The sequence below is a fragment of the Tachyglossus aculeatus genome, chromosome X5, assembly GCF_015852505.1.
Source record: "Tachyglossus aculeatus isolate mTacAcu1 chromosome X5, mTacAcu1.pri, whole genome shotgun sequence".
Lineage (NCBI taxonomy): Eukaryota > Metazoa > Chordata > Mammalia > Monotremata > Tachyglossidae > Tachyglossus > Tachyglossus aculeatus.
The window spans coordinates 6,313,499-6,335,342 of record NC_052097.1 but is presented as its reverse complement, the minus strand read 5'-3'; the positions used below and the strand labels follow the sequence as shown (position 1 = coordinate 6,335,342).

Here is a 21,844-nt window from a genome sequence, read left to right as displayed (position 1 = left end):
TATTGCTAATGGAGAAACAGAAGAGATGACAAGGAGGATAAAATTAAAGGGAGGAAGTGAGGCAATGCTACGAGCTGGAAAGAAGTCCAGTGAGGCATCAGAGAAACTTTGGGAAAATACACAGTAACCTGGAATCATAGGATTACAGAGCAGGTTGTTTTTAGTCTGGTTTCTTACAATAGATGATAAATTTATGTGCTTGAGCCTGGAGAAATATAGTTGGAAGATGTTCCTGTTTCTATTGACAAGTCACACAAATCTCAGGGAAAAACAATTTTTTCTCTATATCAGCTTATTTTTTGTCATTTTTTTAAAAAAACAGCAAGTCTAAAATCTGTTTCTGCCAATTTCAAACACTAGTCACTTCCATAAATCCAGACTGTAATTTCCCCCATTCCTATGCATTCCTTTATGTCCAGTAAAAAAACAGCTTCTTGGGGCTTCATTCTTCCCTCTTCCTCCTTTTCCCACTTCCTCTTTAAGGTGGAGGCTCAACCATGGTAAGGACTCATCGGGGCAAGGATGTGCAGAACCACCCTCAGTGTTGGCAATTAAAAACCTGAGAACTTCTTTAGGCCCTCAAAAGAGTGGTGAATCATTTTAGATTAACTCTAGCCCGCATGATGCAGGAAAGCACCCAGAGTTCAGCTGTGAATATCATATGCCTGCAGGAAGACCAGTTCAGCAGAGATGTGGGTATCAATAAAGAGGGTATATTTTATTAATAAACAAGGAAACACTGCCTCCCGGCTACTCTGAAGACTCACCCCAGTGGGAATCTAACCTTTCCGGTGCCAACTTAAACGGACAAGTACATTCCCAGGGAGATCTAGAAAACTTCTTGCAGACAGAGGATAATTTCAGGAAAAAGAAAAACGGTAAGAAGCCCTAATCACTTGACCAGTCTGAGAACTGGGACCAAGAAAATCTCTCCTGACTTGCCTGAGGACAAATCAAATATGCTGAAGGAAAACAACTTTACCGCCACTTCCTTTCAATCAATCAACCAGTCAATCCTCTCCTCCCACTCTTGCCAGTATTTCCCCCTCTCATGCAATAGAATTGGACTTTGGCCTCTGCAACCAGTAAACTTTTTTAACTTCACACGAGTTCTGAGGGATACTGAAGGGCAGCAATGAGGATCTATATGCTTCTTGTTTTCTTCTCCACAGTCTCTTATTTTTTTCTCGATAAAATCAATTTTGTGGAGAGAAATGTTTTGGTAGGGTGGCAAGGGGAATGATACTCCATAAGAATGTATAAAAATTGTGGGTTTTGCTATGCACTTACTATGGGCCAAATGCTCTATTAATTGCTGGGATCAAAAAGGATAATTCAGTCTGACACGGTCCCTGTCGCACATGGGGCTCACAGACTAAGCGGGAGTGACAACAACAGACAATCCCCATTTTGCAAGCAAGGAAAATGATACACAGAGATGTTAGGAGACTTGCCCAAGGTCACAAGAAAGGCAAGTGGCAGAGGCAGGATTAGAACCCAGGATTAGAATTGAAGCAGCATGGCCTAGTCAGAAGGAGCTGGGTTCTAATCCCGGCTCTGCCACTTGTCTGTGTGACCTTGGACAAGTCACTTCACTTCTCTGGGCATCAGTTACCTCACCTGTACAACAGTGATTAAGACTGTGAGTCCCGTGTGGGACAAGGGACTATGTCCAACCTGATTACTTTGTATCTACCCCAGCACTTAGAACAGTGCCTGGCACATAGTAAGTGCTTAACAAATACCATTATTATTAGGTCCTCTGATTCCCAGGCCCTTGCTATTTCCACTAATAGATCTCAAACAGTTATCAGATACCCTGTGCTCTGAACTCCGACACTCTGTTCCTTAAGCACTCCTCATATCCTCTAGACCGTAAACTTGTTATGGGCAAGGAACATGACTGCTAATTCTGTTGTATGGTACTCTCCCAAGCGCTTAGCAGAGTGCTCTGCTCATAGTAAGTGCTCAATAAAGAACCTTGATTGCTATTCTCCCTTCCCAACCTCTCCTATCTCCTCCCCATTATCCCATACAGTCTCTCTCAACATGCAAGGCCATGAAACTTGCTGGCTTGGGCTACTGGGCCAGGAGTGGAGACTTGGTGATAAGGGCAGGAAAGCAGATGTAAACAGAAGCAGCTGAATCCCTCTGAGCGCCTGAGTTTCCAATTGTTAATGAAGGGGATGTTTGTTTCCAGGCGTGTCCAGGAAACAAGGCTCAGTCAGGAATCTGCATCTTTACAAGTGCCCTTCTGACCATCTTTTGATGCCTCCGCTGACTAGACTAAACTTATAAAATGGAGAAAAAAAAAAGGAAAAGAAATGGCCCCTCGAGAGGCTTCGCCACTTGGATATCTAGACTTTGTGGAACATGAGAACAAGATTCACGACTCCTGCCCCACTTCCCGCAGCAACTCTTCATTAGGTTTCTAACGCACCTTTGCTCCAAAGGATCGGGAGGCTGGCTATACAGAGGCCTCCCAGAGACAGTCTCCAATACCACAACTGTGATGGAAGGGGTGGGGAGACGTGTCACCATGATGTGGGAGCCCGATAACTTCCACTTACCAGTGCCTTTCTGCCCCTTGACGGCAGGGCTGAACAAAATGTCCCTTCCAGGAATTCTGGGAAGCCTGCTACATTCCTGCATCCCTTCCTAGTCTGGCTGAAGAGATTACTGACCTAGGGACTTGAGTCATAACCCTGTCCACGATCGGCAAGGAACAACCTTCCCAGCCAGCCTGTTCTCTTCTCCTCAAGGGATTAGAAGGGAACCCAACTTGATTAGCTAGTTAACTTTAGATTTAGTTAAGTGCTTTACCATGTGCCAAGTGCTTAGGTCTCTTCAAGACAAACAGATCAGACACGGTCCCTGTCCCATACAGGATTCACGGTCTACACTTCGTGGAAAGTGCAAAGCAGAAGGACTTCCGCCACTCCAGGGAGAGACTGTCTGCCTCAAGGCAGCAGCTGGGGCTAGATCACAGGCAGAGTCCAGGTATGTGGGGCAGAGCCTCCCTCCCTCCCTGTACCCTGACCCCCACGGAATTAGCAGCATGGCCTAGTGGATAGAGCACAGGCCCGTGAGTCAGGAGGGCCTGGGATCTAATCCCGGCTCTGCCACTTGTCTGCTGCGTGACCTTGGGCAAGTCACCTCAATAAATGCTCTGGTGATTATAAAAATGGTAGTATTTAAACACTTACTATATGTGAAGCACTGTACTAAGCCCTGGAGTAGATATGAGATCAACAGGTCCCACAAGGGGCTCACAGCCTTAGTAGGAGGGAGAACAGGTATTAAATCCCCATTTTGCAAGTGAGTAAACTGAGGGACAGAAAAGTTAAGAAACTGCCCAAGATCGCACAGCAGGTACGTGACAGAGCCAGGATTAGAAACTGGGGCCTCTGACTCCCAGGCCCGTGCTCTTTCCACTAGGCCATGCTGCTTTGCACATACTAAGTGCTCAATAAATACAACAACAAATGAATGAATGATGGTGCCCACATATGCTTCTAAGCACTTTAAGATGTGTTTTGTTATGTTTTGTTTCTGCATCAGATTAGGAATCCTCTGGGGTAAACCTCTGGATCAGTAAGATACATTAGTAAGGGAAGAGTAACAAATTTCACTAGTTCCTTTGGTTTACATGTCTCTCGGCACTGCCAACAGTACCAAAAATCCTTCCCAGACCCCCAGTCAATAATCATGTCCTCTGATGGAATACCATCATTTACCATTAAAGAGTAATTTATATTCACATACCACCCATACCCGAGAAACCCAAGAGGCCTTTTGATACTTTCCTCATTCTACTTGTCCAACTCTGAGATGCAGGAAGGAGGCAATCTCCCTGCTATACTGTACTTTCCCAAGCACTTAATACAGTGCTCTGCACACAGTAAGTGCTCAATAAACGCCATTCATCGAGGAAAGAATCATTGCCAATTTAAAGATGACGGTGCTTAGTCCAGTGCCCAGTGCTTAGAACAGTGCTTGGCACATAGTAAGTGCTTAACAAATACCATCATTATTATCACTATTAGTAGTTGAGGAGGTGAGGAACTTGTCCTAGACCAGTTTAAATTTGCAAAGCCTAGATCAACAACTATTCCCAGTCACTGCCTCCCAAGTGGTAACACAATAAAACAGATTCTAACAATGGTATTTATTACATCATTATGAGCTAAGCACAGTACTAGCACTGGGGTAGATAAAAGATGCCTGTCTGTCCTGTTCTGGACAGGACACACATCTTTTGAGCTGGTTGGTTTTAACTGCCATAGTTGCACACATCCCCACAACTGAATTACTAAAGGAACTTAGATGTGGCTAAAAATCTGCCTTTGTTATATTCGAATTTTGCATCAGAAATAGGATGGAATTAGATGTTGGCTTTTCACGTCATCCAACCCCTTCAACCTACCACAGCTTTTCAAAATAGAGAGTAAAAGGGACCAGGAGGGTAAGCTGGGGAGATGAAGGGGTGTAATTAGAAGCTCACCTATATCCAACTGCATCCCCTCCAAGTCATTCCTGCCAAAGTGTTTCTCTCCTTTCTCCTCTTCCCCAAAGCTTTTGCAAATAGGGATGGAAGAGGTGGGAGAAGAAATGGGAGGAAAAGCAGTCTCTGGAGTTCTGGGAATGAGGAACTCCAATCTCATTGAGCTCTCCTTCCTCCCCAACCCTGCTTCTTCTGCATCTATGGTCAAAGGGCAGACTCAGAGTATGCTTGCTCTCTGACTTTGTGGTGGCTTTCAGTTTGAAAGCAGCTGGTGAACGTAAATGTGAGCTGGGAAAGAAACTGAAACCAAGGGGAAGGACAACTTTCCCATCAGAAAAATCTCCTGTTTTATCAAGTGGGCATAGGTGACATTTGCCCCAGGCCCACTGGTCTCCAAAGGGTCCTTTACGACTCTCAGCAGGGGCCGCCCTTTTGCCTCCCTGGATCTGCTCTGGGCTCCATCATGGCGTGCAACTCACGCTCCGGGGAATCTTCTGGTTTCCACCTCCCTTGGCTGCTGGAGCCTCACTCAAGCACAGCTGCAAAGCCTTTCAGACCCAAGTTTTCCAGAGAGTAGGAAACAGTGCCAACTGAAATCATAAAGTCCTCCTCCCCTGCTCGGGCCATCCCATCCTCCACCCACAGCCTGGGTTCCCCCTACGCCCCCCCCGACACACAAACTTCCCTTGTGGAGAAAGACCTTGCACTCACCTCAATGGGCTCCGAGGGGATCTTCAGCTTGGAGAGCTTGGCTTTGGCCGTGACCTTCAGGTCGGTGATCTTGTCGAAGGGCAGACTGTGCAGGTCGTCGGGCCGCGGTTTCAGCTCGGGCGATTCACTGGGGGCTTGATCCTGGCCATCCATCGGGCGGACATAGGCCGTGGGCTTCTGCTGCACGGCGCTGGTTTTGGAAGGCAGGGGTGGCGGGGGGAAAGTCTGCGAGGGAGGGGGCGGGGGCGCCATGGTTAAGGCCCCGCCAGCCCGGGCCGCCTCCTCCTCGTGGGAGCTCGGGGCGGAGGCTCGGGGGGATTGCGTCGCTGGGCCGAACGCCTTGCTGAGCCCTTTGCTACCCGCTGGCATGCTCGAACCATGCTGATTGGAATGTAGAGGGGACAAGGGCCCCACTGGGGAAGACAAGGTGGAAAGCAGCGGGGAGAGCCCCAAGGTGGGGGCGGGCGGCTCCACGGCCACATCCCCCTCGGCTCGCCGCTCGCTCTTCTTGGGGCGGCTGGCACCGTGTCCTGCCTGGGCCCCGCGGCCTGGCCCCTGGGGCTGCCCGCCGGGCGGGCCCAAGCTCTTGGCGTGGGGGCCGGGGCTGGGTTCCATCTTGGGCTGGGCCTTGGGGTGGAGGTTCATTGGGGCAGGCACAGCCTGGCCCACCAGCTGGGGGGCCGGGGCGGAGTGGAAGGGTCGGTTGGGCTTGCCCTGAGGGGGCGGCATGGCATTGCTCACGGGGATGCCGAGGAAATTCTTGTGTGACTTAGTGCTGATCAGCTCAGTCACCTCTTCGTAATTGCCCAACATGTTCTGGATCTTGCTGGACAACTCATCTCCCTTGTTGGTCTGAAAAACAAAAGTGGAAAATTTATAGCATTGGTTAAGTACTTACTATGGGCTGGGCACTGTACTAAGAAATGAGGTAGATACTTCTCTGGGCCTCAGTTACCTCATCTGTAAAATGGCAGATTGAGACTGTGAGCCCCGCATGGGACAGGGACTGTGTCCAACCTGATTTGCTTGTATCCACCCCAGCACTTAGTACAATGCCTGGCATATAGTAACTGTTTAACAAATACCACAGTTGTTACCATTATTATTACATAGCCACTGTCCCACATGGGGCTCACAGTCTTAATACTCATTTTACAGACAAGGTAACAGACACAGAGAAGTTAAGTGACTCACTCCAGATCACAAAGCAGACAAGCGGCGGAGCTGGAATTAGAACCCAGGTCCTTCTGACTCCCAGGCCTGTGCTCTACCCACTAGGCCTTGCTGCTTCTCAGCTGAAAGACATCAGGGTTTTGAACAAAGCTTAAGATGCTCAGTGTCACTCCTGCGTATGACAATAAATACCTTATAGGGCTCTCCAAAGAGGGGGATTTTCTCAGGAAAGGCCTCTGTCTCCTGATGAACTTCCTGGTTACGCCGCTCCCTTTCTCTAATGCGCAGCAGATTTCGATCTTCATTGTACAAGCTGTTGAGGGGAGAGTAAAGAAAAGCAGCCTGGTCAGTGTCTAAGTTCTTACTAGGGGCAAGGAAGGGGAAGAATGGAGTTTCCCCGTGGCCTGTCACCTGATAGCTGGATCTCCAATCCCTGGTGATGGGTGTAGAGAAATCAATCAGTAGCATTTATTGAGCCCTCACCATGTGCACAGCACCTGTTTTAAGTGCTTAGGAGACTTGCAACGCAATCGAGTTGGGAGACACAATCCCTGACTTCAAGGGACTCACAAAGAACCATAGCGCAACCTTTGGTCAGGTCAACCCTAATAATAATAATAATGATGATGATATTTGTTAAGCACTTACTATGTGACAGGCACTGTACAGGCGCTGGGGTGGTTATAAGCACAGTCCCTGTCCCATGTGGGGCTCATAGTCCCAATCCCCGACAGATGAGGTAACTGAAGCCCAGAGAAGTGAAGGGACTTGCCCAAGGTCACACAGCAGGCAAGTGACGGAGCCAGGATTAGAACCCATGATCTTCTGACTCCCAGGCCCATACTTTACTTATTACACCACACCCTACCCCACTCAGGATGTCCTAAAAAAGGAAGACTCCTTGCTTTTTCCAGACATTCTAGGTCAGACATTCTCACGTCCTCAGGGTCTGCCCAAGACTACACGGGTTGGAGAGCGGGAGGGAAGGCAGGTCACTTGAAAGAGGCTATTTCTCTGATTCGGTACTGACCGTTTTGGGACCATGAGAAGATCTGTTTGGTAAATAACAAGAGTACCAGGTCCCTGACGGGGAGAGGTCCAGCTCCTCAGAGGCCTGGCAGTATTTTGGATTGCTGGCCCGGAAGGAGGAATTTTGTTTTAAAGCATTGAAAGAGAAAAAGGAACAAAAAATTGGGAGCTCTGGGGAAGCCTAAATGTCAGTGTTCCTGGGCAAGTGTCCCAAATCCAAGAGGCTACCATTACCCCAGTTTTTTTGTGTGTTTTTTTCAATGGTATTTGTTAAGCACTCACTTTGTGCCAGGTGTTGTACTATGCATTGGGATAGATTACAAGCTAATCAGGTTGGACACAATCCATGTTCCATGTGAGGCTCACAGTCAATCTGCATTTTACAGATGAGGCAGTTGAGGCATGGAGAAGTGAAATGACTTGTCTCAGGTCACAAAGCAGGTCACCCCAGTCACACAGCAGGCAAGTCCCTGAAATATGGGAGGCAGCACGATCTGTTTCTTTTTTTTCTTATGGTATTCGTTAAGTGCTTACTATGTGCCAGGCACTGTACTAAGTGCTGGACAGATATGTGCTTATCAGTTTGGACACGGTCCATGTCCCACATGGGGTTCACAGTCTTCATCCCCATTTTACAGAGAACTGAGGCCCAGGGAAGTCAAGTGACTTGTCCAAGGTCACACAGCAGGCAAGTGTCAGAGCGGGGATTGGAACCCAGGTCCTTCTGACTCCTGGGTCCGTTCTCTGTCAACTCCTTCCCCGGGCCAACCACCAGCCTAAGCCCAATGCCATAGGCCTTAAAACACAATCCATTTCCAAGTCTAGATTCACCTCAAACTGATCTGAGGAATATCTACAGAGGAAGTATAAGTTTGGAGCAAAACCACCAGGCAAGGAAACATCCCCTCCCTGCCCCCCTGCCACAGATCCAAAAAAGAGCTTCCTATTTCTAGAGAGCCCAATGAAGTGTTTCTCCACTGTAACATAGGGAGGACAAAAACACAATGTACAACTATCCACTTGATGTCACATAATGTACCCATCCAACGTTCCTCCATTTAGAGGAAATAACTGGTGACTATAAATCAATCTCTCTGTTAAAAGCATGTACGCATTAAAGATTTTTACATCCAGTTTTTTTCTCATTAATAGAATCCAAAAATCATCCACTTTCTGCCAATTTTCAAAAACGATCTTCTAAAGGTGGAAATGTCTCAATCAACTAATAATAATTATGATTATGGTATTCGTTAAGCACTTACTATGTGTCAGGCACTGTACTAAGCACTGGGGAGCATGAGCAAATCGGGTTGGGCACAGTCCCTGTCCCATGTGGGACTCACAATCTCAATCCCCACTTCACAGGTGAGGTAACTGAGGCCCAGAGAAGTGAAGTGACTCACCCAAGGTCACACATCAGACAAGTGGCAGAACCAGAATTAGAACCCATGACCTTCTGACTCCCAGGCCCGTACTCTATCCACTATGCTATGCTGCTCCAGTGGTGTTTAGTGCGTGCTTAGTAGGTACAGAGATTGTACTAAGTGCTTGGGAGAGTCTTAGCCTCTGCTGTCACCCCCATCCAGCAGCTTTTCCCACAGCAGTGGAAAGAAAACACACAAATCAAGATGCCTGGATGAGCCAACAATGGGAAGTTTTTGGAAACAGTCCAGAAACCCTCTCTGCTAACACGACTCCCACAAAGAACCTCTCTAATTATCCTTCCCCTGTTCTGAAAACTGAAGAAGGAAGCAATGCGGCCTAATGGAAAGAGGATGGGCCTTGTAACCTCCCCAGCGCTTAGAACAGTGCATTGTACATAGTAAGCACTTAATAAATGCCATCACTATTATTATTATTACTATGTGTTAGGTGCTTAATATGTGCCAAGTGCTGTGGTAGACTGATTGATTACTGACATAAAATAATCCAGTCCCACATGGGGCTTGCAGTCTAAGTAGGAGGGAGAAAAGGTATTGAATCCCCACTTTGCAGAGGAACTGAGGATCGATCAATCATCATCATCATCAATCGTATTTATTGAGCGCTTACTGTGTGCAGAGCACTGTACTAAGCACTTGGGAAGAGAATTAGCAGATATGCTCCCTGCCCATAAGGAGCTTAAGTCAAGTGACTTGCCCAAGGTCACGTAGTGTACAAGTGGTAGAGCAGGGATTAGAACTCAGGTCCTCTGGCTCCTGGGCCAGTGCTCTTTGCACTAGGCTACCCTGATTCTCTAGAAGTCATAGTTCAAAGGAGGGAGCATGTGCACTGATATGTGAAGAGATCCATATTCATTCAGTTGTATTTACTGAGCACTTACTGTGTGAAGAACACTGTACTAAGCACTTGGGAAGTACAAATCGGCAACATATAGAGACAGCCCCTACCCAACAATGGGCTCACAGTCTAGAAGGGGGAGACAGACAACAAAACAAGTAGACAGATGTCAATAATAACAAAATTTTTTGTTAAGGGCTTATGAGGTGCCAAACACTGTTCTAAACACTGGAGAGGATACAAGGTAATAATAATAATTTGTCCCATGTGGGGCTCACAGTCTTAATCCCCATTTTACAGATGAGGTAACAGGCACAGAGAAGATAAGTGACTTACCCAAAGTCACACGGGTGACAAGTGGTGGAGCCGGGATTAGAACCCATGACCTGACTCCCAAGCCCATGCTCTTTCCACTGAGCCATGCCCTAAACACAAGCTCCTCCTAGTCCCAACCTCTGAAATCTGGGAACCCTATGTGGGACAGGGGACTGTGTTCAACCCAAATAGCTTGTTATCTACCCCAGCACTTAGAACAGTGCCTGACACATAGTAAGCACTAAGTACCACAATTATTAAATACCACTGATTAATTGATACAGTGCTTGGCATATAGCAAGTGCTTTACAAGTACTATATATTAAAAAAACCAACAGACTGAAGAGAGAGGAGGGTGGGCTAGGACGGGAAGGGGAATGTGAACAGGCCGGAGACAGAGGGGAGCTCATGAGAGCCCAGGCTCCTCCCCAACCCTCCCCCGGGTCAAGGCTGCAGAAGGGGCAGACCTGCATCTTCACCCTGATGCTGTGCAACATTTCCCAGAGCAGCAGCCCGAGCTGGGAAGCCACCCAAACCCTTCATGTCCCTTGAGGAGGAGACTGAGCTCAGCTTGACCCAATGGTCGGCGTGTACTAGACACAGGACAGAACATCCCCAAAACAAGGGCCCCGCCCTCTAGAAGCCACGGAGCAGGGTGCCGGGCCAGGGGCCGGGGAAGAGCATGGATTCACTCATGACTATCCGAATGTAAGATATTTCCTTGGCAGGGAGCTGTGTGCTTTAAGGGATTAGTTCTACCCAGCAGAAGCCATCTCCCTCCCTCTCCTCCCTCCTCCCCACCCTTCTTCCCTCCCTCCCGGGCATCTGGCAGGTCCAACACAGCTTTGCTCTGAGCCATGACCGCCCAGAAGTGCCCTGTGCTTTGGAATCACCTGCTGTGGGCTTTCCAAGCAAGAACCGCTTAGAAAAACAGTGAGAGGTTGCAGCCCTCCCTCTGCAGACAGGTCTCAGGTGGGCACCACCGGGCGAGGCTTCGGAGGTTGGGTCCTCCTGCTGGGTGGTCAGCCTGCCGCCACCCTGCCAACTCAGGTAGTTCTCTCTCTACTGAGACCCCTCCCAACGGCCCCACCCACTAGCTCTCAAGCAGGAGGAGATGCCACGATCGGTGTCTGGCTAGCTAAGTGCCACCTTCATTTGCCTGCGCGTCTCCACCCAGAGGTTAGGTAGAGTGGCACAGGTGAGGGGCGGGCACTGGAGAGAGAGGGGTTCGGGGGAGAGCCTTTTCAGCCCCCTGTAGCAAAGGACCACCTGGAGGCTGGCATCATAGGACGAGAGAAGTAGCGTGGCCTTGGTGGAAAGCACATGGGGCTGGGAGTCAGAGGACTGGGGTTCCGATCCCGGCTCCACCACTCGTCTGCTGGGTGACCTTGGGTGAGTCACTTTACCTTCTCTGGGCCTCAGTTCCTTCATCTGAAAAATGGGGATTCAATCCCGGTTCTCCCTCCTGCTTAGACTGAGAGCCTCATGTGGGACCATATTGTCTTGTTTCTACCCCAGCGCTTAGTAATAATAATAATGATGGCATTTATTAAGCACTTACTATGTGCAAAGCACTGCTCTAAGCACTGGGGAGGTTACAATCAATCAATCAATCATATTTATTGAGCGCTTACTATGTGCAGAGCACTGTACTAAGCGCTTGGGAAGTACAAATTGGCAACACATAGAGACAGTCCCTACCCAACAGTGAGCTCACAGTCTAAAAGGGGGAGACAGAGAACAAAACCAAACATACCAACAAAATAAAATAAATAGGATAGAAATGTACAAGGAAAATAAATAAATCAATAAATAGAGTAATAAATATGTACAACCATATATACATATATACAGGTGCTGTGGGGAAGGGAAGGAGGTAAGATGGGGGGATGGAGAGGGGGACGAGGGGGAGAGGAAGGAAGGGGCTCAGTCTGGGAAGGCCTCCTGGAGGAGGTGAGCTCTCAGCAGGGCCTTGAAGGGAGGAAGAGAGCTAGCTTGGCGGAGGGGCAGAGGGAGGGCATTCCAGGCCCGGGGGATGACGTGGGCCGGGGGTCGACGGCGGGACAGGCGAGAATGAGGTACAGTGAGGAGATTAGCGGTGGAGGAGCGGAGGTTGCGGGCTGGGCAGTAGAAGGAGAGAAGGGAGGTGAGGTAGGAGGGGGCGAGGTGATGGAGAGCCTTGAAGCCCAGGGTGAGGAGTTTCTGCCTGATGCGCAGATTGATTGGTAGCCACTGGAGATTTTTGAGGAGGGGAATGATATGCCCAGAGCATTTCTGGACAAAGATAATCCAGGCAGCAGCATGAAGTATGGATTGAAGTGGAGAGAGACACGAGGATGGGAGATCAGAGAGAAGGCTGGTGCAGTAGTCCAGACGGGATAGGATGAGAGCTTGAATGAGCAGGGTAGCAGTTTGGATGGAGAGGAAAGGGCGGATCTTGGCAATGTTGCGGAGCTGAGACTGGCAGGTTTTGGTGACGGCTTGGATGTGAGGGGTGAATGAGAGAGCGGAGTCGAGGATGACACCAAGGTTGCGGGCTTGTGAGACGGGAAGGATGGTAGTGCCGTCAACAGAGATGGGAAAGTCAGGGAGAGGACAAGGTTTGGGAGGGAAGACAAGGAGCTCAGTCTTCGAGGTTATCAGGTTGTCCCATGGGGGGCTCAGAGTCTTAATTCCCATTTTACAGATGAGGTAACTGGGGCACAGAGAAGTTAAGTGACTTGCCCAAAGTCACACAGCTGACAACTGGCAGAGCTGGAGTTTGAACCCATGAGCTGACTCCAAAGCCTATGCTCTTTCCACTGAGCCACACTGCTTCTCTATTATATAGTGTATACTATACACTACTATATATACATATATAGTATATACATATATATACACACACATATACACTTAGTATATACACTATTATATATATATATATATATAATATATAGTATAGCCTAGTATAGAGCTTGGTGCTCAGTAAGTGCCCCAGGCAGGCTTCCCTGGAGCTTGCAGCATCTGGCAACCTTTCGGGGTGGTACTGGTGCTGCCCCAACCTGAGTTTTCTAAGGAACAGGAAATAAAAATAGAGCACTTTACACAATGGGCAAAGAACACCTGTCTCTCGGAGGTTTCGCTCAAAGGAACTTATCAAAGAACTGACGAGCAAAATGGCCCATGCACCCAGGCACATATTCGAGGGAAAGAAAAACCAGTATCAATCAATGGTATTTACTGAGTGATTTCTGTTTGCAGAACACTGTACTGATCACTTGGGAGAGTATAATAACAAAAGCTTTCTCATTCCCAAAGATTATCATCCAGCTACTAAATACCTTCCCAATTCTACTACTTCACCCCATTATAGTTTGTTTTTAGGCAATCAATCAGTTCTCCCCACCCTACCTCACCGATCTACTACAACCCAGCTCACAACCTTTGCTCCTCTTAATGCCAACCTACTCACTGTACCTCAATTTCTTCTGTCTCACTGCTGACCCCTTGCCCAAGTCTTCCCTCTGGCCTCCATTTCCCTTCCGCTTCATATCCAAAAGACCACCACTCTCCCCACCTTCAAAGCCCTCTACAATAATAACAATAGTATTTGTTAAGCACTTACTAGGTGCCAAGCACTAGTCTAAGCACTGGGGTAGAAACAAGGTAATCAGATTGGACACAGTCCTTGTCCCACATGGGACTCACAGTCTTGATCCCCATTTTACACATGAGGACAATTAGGGGACAGAGAAGTGAAGTGACTTGCCCAAAGTCACAAAGCAGACATGTGGCAGAGCCGGTATTAGGACTCCTAGGCCACTGCTCTTTCCACTAAACCCTCATTTCCCCTACAAACCCTCCCTTCTGAATCTCCTATGGCTCTGCACGTTTTAAGCTCTTGATATCGACCCTGCCCCAACCCCCCACTCCCGCCACACTGATTGAAATATCCCTATACTCTGCCATTTCCCCCCATCTGCAATTTATTTTAATGTCTTGTCTCCCCCCCTAGACTTGTGAGCTCCTTGTGGGCAGGGATGGTGACTACCAACTCTATTGGACTGTACTCCTCCCAAGTCCTCAGTGCAGTGCTCTGGCCCCCTTAAGCGTTCAGCAAGAAAAGCACTTTGGCCTAGTGTACACAGCAGGAGACTGGGAGTCAGGAGGATCTGGGTTCTAATACTGGCTCTGCCACATGTTGGCTGAGTGACGTTGGGTAAGTAACCTTACTTCTCTGTGCCTCAGTAACCTCAGCTGTAAAATAGGGATGAAGACTATGAGGCCCAAGTAGTACAGGGACTGTTTCCAACCTGATAAGCTTGTATCTACTTGAGCGCTTAGTACAGTGCCTGGCACATAGTAAGCACTTAATAAATACCACCGATTGATGGATAGACACTGGACAAATTTGGGATGCCTGACTCTGACCCTCCGCTTCTGCCAGTGACTTATTCTATGACCCAAGGGCCGGCACTTACTGCAACCGTCTTCACCTCCTTTGTCACCTTCATCTCCCCACCGTCACTTCAGCTAAGTCCCGAAGGTCTACCCGCAGCGGTATTCTCTTATACTTGCCCGAGGACCTCGGTTACTCACGTGGCGATGGCGGCCTCGCACAATTTGAGCAAGCGATAGCTGGTTTACGCAAATCGCGATGTCGGTTCAACTTTCCCTTTGGCAGCATTGTGCTGTGACCCACCAGAGGGCCTTGGGCTGCAGACAGCACTCTTGGATTTGCTAGTTTACGCTCTCTATTCTGTCCTTCCCCAGAGTTATCTCATATCACAACACTCGCCCTTGGGTTCTCCCACAACCTTGCGGTCCTGCGATGTCCTGGGAACTGTGATGAAGGCAGCTGAGTACTTTCTTCAGCAATACAGGAAGGCCCCCACTTCTGCCATCTAAGAGGGGTGCGCTCCGAAGATGCAACATGACCAGCGGAGTTCCCAAAATAAACTAAGATGGCCGGCAGACCCATTGGAAGGTGGACAGAAAGTCTGGTGAGCATGGGGCATTAAGCTGGATTCTAAATGGTAAGCAAATCTACAAAGCTGCATTAGGACCCTAACTTCCTGGCCTAGCTACTGAAGACCAGATACCTCCTCCTCCTTGAGCTCTTTCCTCATCTTCGCCTAAGGACCTACTCGAACTCAACGGGGCAGGCAGGCTCGCCGACAATGAGATCCCGAGACTCAGTAGGTACACCAAGAGGCAACATGGCCTGGGGGGAAAAACCACGAGTCTAGGAGCCTGAGGTTTAACCTGGGTTCTAATCCTGGCTCTGCCACCTACCTGCTGTGTCACCTTGGACAAGTCACTTAACTTCTCTCGGCCTCAGTTCCCTCATTTACAAAATGGGGACTTGATCAGCGTGTATCTACCCCAGTGCTTAGTACAGTGCTTGGCACATACTGATTGCTTAAGTACCACAACGATTTCACCAGCATTGGGGTAGTGCTTACTGCCACTCTGCTTTGACAGGCAATGAATCAATTAAATTTATTGAGCATCTATGAGTGCTTGAGAGTTCACAATACAAAGAGTTGGTAGGCACAGTCCACTTCCACAGTGAGTTTACAGTCCAGAGGGGGTGACATTAATATAAATACTTAAAATACAGATATAGACACTGCTGTGGGGCTGATGGAGGGGTGAATAAAGGGAGCAAATTCAAGTGCAGGGGTGAGGCAGAAGGGATTGGGGGGAGAGAAAAAAAGGGAGGGTGCTTAGTTGGGGAAGGCCTCTTGGAGGAGATGTGCCTTCAGTAAGGCTTTGAAGGACAGGCAGAACCTGTGGAGAATGGACGGCCAAACTGCCCCGCGGCGGCAGCGTGAAATGAGGTGGATGCAGTGGTCAATTTATTCAATCGAATTTATTGAGTGCTTACTGTGTGCAAAGCACTGTATTAAGCACTTATACTAAGCTACTGGGAGAACTCTGTGGCAGACCAGACAGACAGATCTGACAGAGCAGCCTGGCATGAGGTAGTCAGGTGGGGAGGGGTATCCCTCTATGTCTGTAAGCTCATTGTGGGCTGCCTGCCAACTCTGTTACACTGGACTCTTCCAAAGCGCTTAGTACAGTGCTCTGCACCCAGTAAACACACAGGAAATAGGCTGGATGGATTGACTGAATGGCAGTGACTGGTCCTTGCAAGCGGCAAAGACTTGCAGTGCCACAGAGGATGGGGCTATTATCACCCGACGTAGGATGGATGACTTCGGCAAAAGGTAGGCTGGCCCCAACAGCAGTGACCTCTTTGATTCCTACGACAATTCAAATGATTCAAAGTAGCATATTGAAGTATTCTACTTTAAAAATGATATTCATTTAGCATTTATTAGGCAGGGGTCGATAGGAGAGCATCAGACCATGTACAGCCCCTGTCCCACGCAGGACTCACAGTCAGAGAAGCAGGAAGAAGGGTAGGTATGGTAACCCCATTCTATAAAGGAGGAAATGGAAACAGAGAGGTTTAAAGTCTTTCTCAAGGTCAACCAGCCAGCCAATCACAGAGAGTTGGGGCTAGTAGCGTGGCCTAATGGATAGAGCACTGGCCTGGGAGTCAGAAAGACCTGGGTTCTAATAAAGCCTCCGCCACGTGTCTTCTATGTGACCTTGGGCAAGTCACTTCACTTCTCTGGGCCTCAGTTATCTCATCTGTAAAATGGGGATTAAGACTGTGAATCTGAGTGGGACATGGACAGTCTCCAAACTGATTAGCTAGTATCCACCCACCACTTAGTACAATGCCTGACACATAGTAACCACTTAAATACAATAAGAAAAAAAACAAGAAAAGAAAAAAGAAAAAGGTATTCTCTCCTCCCAGCCTTCAGTTCTTTCCACTAGGCCCCGCTGCCTCCCATATTTCAGGCCCACAGCTCCTGAAGCCCTCTGATTTCCATATTGCTGAAGAGGAAAATGGAGGCACAGAGAAAATAATTGGCTTCTCCAAGGTCACACTGTAGGAAAATGGTGGGGCTAGACTTAGGACTCGGATCGCAACCCCACAGCCCTCTGCTCTCCTCCTCTAGATTGTAAACTCATTGTGGGCAGGGACTGTGTCTATTACACTGTACTCTCCCAAGCGCCTAGTACAGTGCTCTGCACACAGTAAGCGCTCAATAAATACCATGAACTGACTGACTTTAGTCCTAACACTGGTAGCCTGCTATGTTGAGGAAAGGGTTCCTGTTCTCGGTTGTGTCACTTTGGGGTGACTTCAGCCCAATCCAAACCAGGCCCTGGCCACTTTCAGCTAAGTCCCGAAGGTCTACCCACAGCAGTCTTTTCTTATACTTGCCCAAGGACCTTGGTCACTCCCTTGGCAATGGAGGCATCACAAAATTTGAGCAAGCGATAGTTGGTTTTACGCAAATTGTGATGTCAGTCCGACTTTCCCTTTGGCATCACTGTGCTGTGACCCCCCCGGAGGGCCTTCGGCTGCAGACAACACTCATGGTGAAATCCCACAGGCCGGTCATCAGAAGAGGCCGCACACCCATCAGGCCTCATAAATGGTCGCTGGTCACAGGTACTGTAGTAAGGGAGATCCCACTACTAGGGGTTAGAAGCAGAGCCGATCAGATCTGAGTAACTTACCAAAAGGCCCTTCGCCAGCCTAGACACTGCACTGTCTTTCCCACTTTTCATTTTTCTTTTTATGGCTAAGTGGGCTATGTGACTTGTGGAAGGGTGATAGTAGGTTAGTCCTGAATTAGGAAGATTTTAATGAAGAAAGGACCTCTTCCAAACTGGGACAGAATCCAGGTCGAGAGCTTTTCTTTTTATAAATCATGGTATGAGAAAATTTTTAAAATAAACTTTGGTTAGCACGACAGAAATTATGGAATCAAAATATGAATTACGGACCACGAACACTGACTAAAAACCCTTGAAAAAGACTGCTGGTTGAAAAACGTGTGTTTCGGTTTCAATGTTTACATTTTAAGCCAACATCCTGAGTCCTTTTTAACTGGTTCAAGTCCATAATTCACTGACACATACATATTGTACACCTGCCCAGTGGACAAGCCTGATTTTTAGACCCGTGTTAACTGTGCTTCTGTTGTATTTCCCAAGCACTTAGTACAGTGCACTGCACTCCAGATGCTCATTAAGTACCATTAGTACTGCTGCTACTAATGTAGGAGTTCAATAAATGGAGTGATCAAACTATAATTCCAGACTCCAGGATCAACCATGATTTACTGAGCACTTATCGTGTGCAGAGCACTAAACTAGGCACTTAGGAGAGTATAACAATATAACAGACACACACCCTGGCCACAAAAAAGCTTACTGTCTAGAGAATGAATATACTTAGTTAAATGCAGTGGCATATGGCTGTCTACAGCTCAGTAAGTAGAGTTTAACCCTACTGAAGGGGAAAATTCTGTTTACCGAGTAATGAAAGCTTTGCTAGTGGAACAGTGATAGTATTTTTAATAGGGTCATCAACTTCCAAGGACTCCACAGTTCATTCCCTAATGGGTTAACATTCTCTTCAGATAAGTCTCTCTCTCTCTTTCTCTATCAGTCAAGGGCAGACAGGGCTACAAATCAGCATTCTCTAAAGTGTCTGGAAACGGGCTGGGTGTCTCTTGCTTAGAGCCAATCACCTTGCAGCCTGTCCTCCCAGTTGCAGCTCATGTGTTTTGGTGGACAGAAGGGCCCCCTAAACCTTGGGAAGACACCCGGACACATCGTGATTCCCAACGTGATTCACTGCTTCTGGGCTCGTGTCCCACATTTCCGGGAGTCAGGGTACAAAAGTCTAGTTTCTCCACAGGGAGTCACATGGCAGGGGAGGGTGGCACTGTCTTCGGATTGCAACTCTGCTCTCAATAAATCCTTCGGTATGGAAGGGGTTGGGGGGCAGAGAGAAAGAGGGGGACACAGAGAGAAAGCAGGACAGTGAAGGGGGAAGGGAGAGAGAAGGAGGAAGAGAGGGAGGGAGGGAGGGAAAGGCGAGAGAGGGGAGGAAAGTGGGAATAATAATAATGGTGTTTGTTAAGCACTTACTATGTGCCGAGCACTGTTCTAGGTGCTGGTTTGGAGAGTGTGGGGCGAGAATGAAGGGGGGAGGGAGGGTGAGAGACAGCAGGACAGAGAGAATGGGACAGAGAGAGAGAGGGAGACAGACAGCAAAAGTGAGAGAGCGAGAGAGGCACAGAGGGACCAAGGGAGGGTGGAGGCAGTTCTGCCTTCATCAGCCAACTTCAGGCTTTCCACCAGAAGTCACCATTTACGGAGCACATATAAAATACTTTTCCAGAGCCCATTTCCTCTGGAAGCTGTAGGGAGTGAGGTTAAGTCTCCCTGAGAATGTGTTGGCTTTTTTCCCCCCTCTTTTCATATGAGCAACTCCTAAGAGCTTGCAGGAAAAGCATATGGCTTGGTTTCCAGCTCACTCAGGGGGCAGGGTCATGTGCCAAGACTTGCTCCCCAGAACAGGAACCAAGGCAACCTAGTATGTGGCTGGCTGCAGCTCAGACCTCTCTCTGGTTTTACTGCTCAGGTTTTTGGCGGGCGGTCGGGCAGTCACCAACACAGAACTCACACACACCAACTTGGTACTGGGAGCTGAGAGGAGACTTGGCAGAAATCCCCACTGTGAGGCGTGATCTTCCGATTAATACCGCACCTTCTGTTTGGGATGCTAAAAACGGTTTCTCAGGCCTTCCCTGGCCTGGGGCAAATCACTATTATTGTTATTATTATGGTATTTGTTAAGCACTTACTAGGAGTCAAGCCGGTAGTGCTGGAGTAGATATCAGATAATCAGGCCGGTCACAGTTCACAGTCCCTGCCTAATGTGAGGCTCACAATCTAAGTAAACAATTGTATTTATTGAACACTTACTATGTGCAGAGCACTGTACTAAGCATGTGGGAGAATATACAACAGGCTATGTAGATACATTCCCTTCCCACAGTGAGCTTACAGTCTAAACAGGAGGGAGAACAGGTGTTGAGTCCCCATTTTATAGATGAGAAAACAGGCATGGAAGTTGAGTGACCTGCTTAAGGTCACACTGCAGGCAACCAGCAGAGCTGGAAATCAGAACCCAGGTCTGTGCTCTTTCCACTAGGCCACGCTGTTCCTCGTGGGATCCATCCAGGGTACTACTTTGGAGTGACCTTTCCAATGAGCCCCCTTAACCTCTTCACATTGCACAAAACCAGAAAGGAAGCAAAATCCTAGACAGAAAAAGTGAAGGTTGGTGGAGGTAAATCACATCTTCTCCCCTCTTGTTTCACTCTGAAGGACTACAAAAGTGGCAGTGAAAGAGAAAAAACCCTTGCACAATTAAAGTTCAAGATGCCCCTGTTCCCACAACTAACTCTTTCTCTCTCTCTCTCTCACACACACACACGTGCCCATACGTACACACATCTGTTCCGGAATCATCTGGTTGACAGGAGGAGTCTCTCATACCCTGGCCTCCTAAGCCGGCTTGTTGTTAAAGTAGGTTAGTCATGCCTTACTGCAAAATACTGTTTAAGGCTTCCATGGCAACTAATGGCCCAGACTCCCGACAGCTGACCACCTATTTATCCTGTCGGGCTTCTTCACTGAGTCGGATACATTGGTTCCCCTCCTTTTTCCAACTTGAGCAACTCAGTATTTATGGAAAAAAGCGTTGGAGGAGGGGCACAAAAGGAGCCAGTGCAATCCCAGTGTCAACATAATTCCCAGATAAGCAACTGAACTTATGTTTTGGTTTAAAAGCATTGTACTCTGACTTGATATTACAAAGGGTAAGTAAATGTAAACATTCCTGGGTTCCACACCATCCCCCTCCCCCAAAATAACCCACAAAAGCAGAGACCAGGCTGCAGTTTCTATCCTCAGCTTGACCATCAACTGCTTTGGATAATTTCTCTTCAGTTGTACTAATTCTCAAGCGAAGAAAAAAAAGAAATCTAACTACGGCTTTCGGTAAAGACATAGCTCTCCATATCCTGCATTCATTGGTGTGCAGCATTTGTTGTTCCATTTTCAAAACTGCTCAGGTACATTAACAATTGGGAAACTAAAATAGCCTGAAGATAGAACTTAATTTTATCTGGGGAAATTTCCCAGGATGCACACCGACCCAAGAGAGTGGCTAAATGCTTAGTCAAAGTTAGTACTTCCACATGGGTAAGATGGGCAAAATGACACTTTTCCAAATCCCTAGCTGGTCCAATAAAAAAGTCTCTCTACTTAATTAAATATCCACAAAGCCCCAAAAGTACACTCAGAAGATATGAAAACTGGAGTGGGATGCATGTTCAAAATAAAAGGAACTACCATTTTGATTGCAAAGTGAAAATACAGACTATATTATGTCAGTCATTTGGCTTATAGATTGGCAAATGGCTTAAGAACTTGCGGGTTTATTTTGCCACCAGAAGTTCCTTTTTTCCCCCCAAAACAGTTTTTCACCAACTCTTTTCAAAGAAGCACTAAATAAACCATTAAATAAACCTCACAAATACAGAACAATTGTGAGATCACCCTCTCTTGGAGGGCACACTTATAAGAAAAGGAATTAGCATCTTCTTGAGCTGGCTAAACATCTGCTAGTTTTGGACACTTAGAACCCACAGAGTCCTAAATCTTGCACTGAAGAGAATTTGTCTTAAGCAAGTGACTAAAGGATTCTGGGGGAGGTCTCAGTTGCATTAGCCCCATTCCCAACTTATCAGAGTTGGAAAGGAACATATTTTGTTGATCAGGGGATGGTGATCTATTTTATATTCCATTCCAAATTGTCCTTAATCTACAACTCTAGGAACCACTCACTGCTTTTTTAAAGATGCTTAGAAGTGCTGGCTAACTAGCACTTCGAGAAGC

General features: G+C 47.7%; 1 protein-coding gene across 2 annotated transcripts in view; it reads right to left on the bottom strand.

The window, feature by feature from the left end:
- The window catches only part of AFF1 (AF4/FMR2 family member 1), a 181,968-nt gene that overhangs the window by 84,263 nt on the left and 75,861 nt on the right, over nt 1-21,844 (bottom strand). For both annotated transcript variants that reach the window (XM_038769104.1, XM_038769105.1), the window contains 2 exons: nt 6,581-6,701; nt 5,216-6,067 (listed from right to left, as the gene is read on the bottom strand). In XM_038769104.1, the coding sequence (XP_038625032.1) occupies nt 5,216-6,067; nt 6,581-6,701 (973 nt within the window). The remainder of the gene's footprint in view (nt 1-5,215; nt 6,068-6,580; nt 6,702-21,844) is intronic.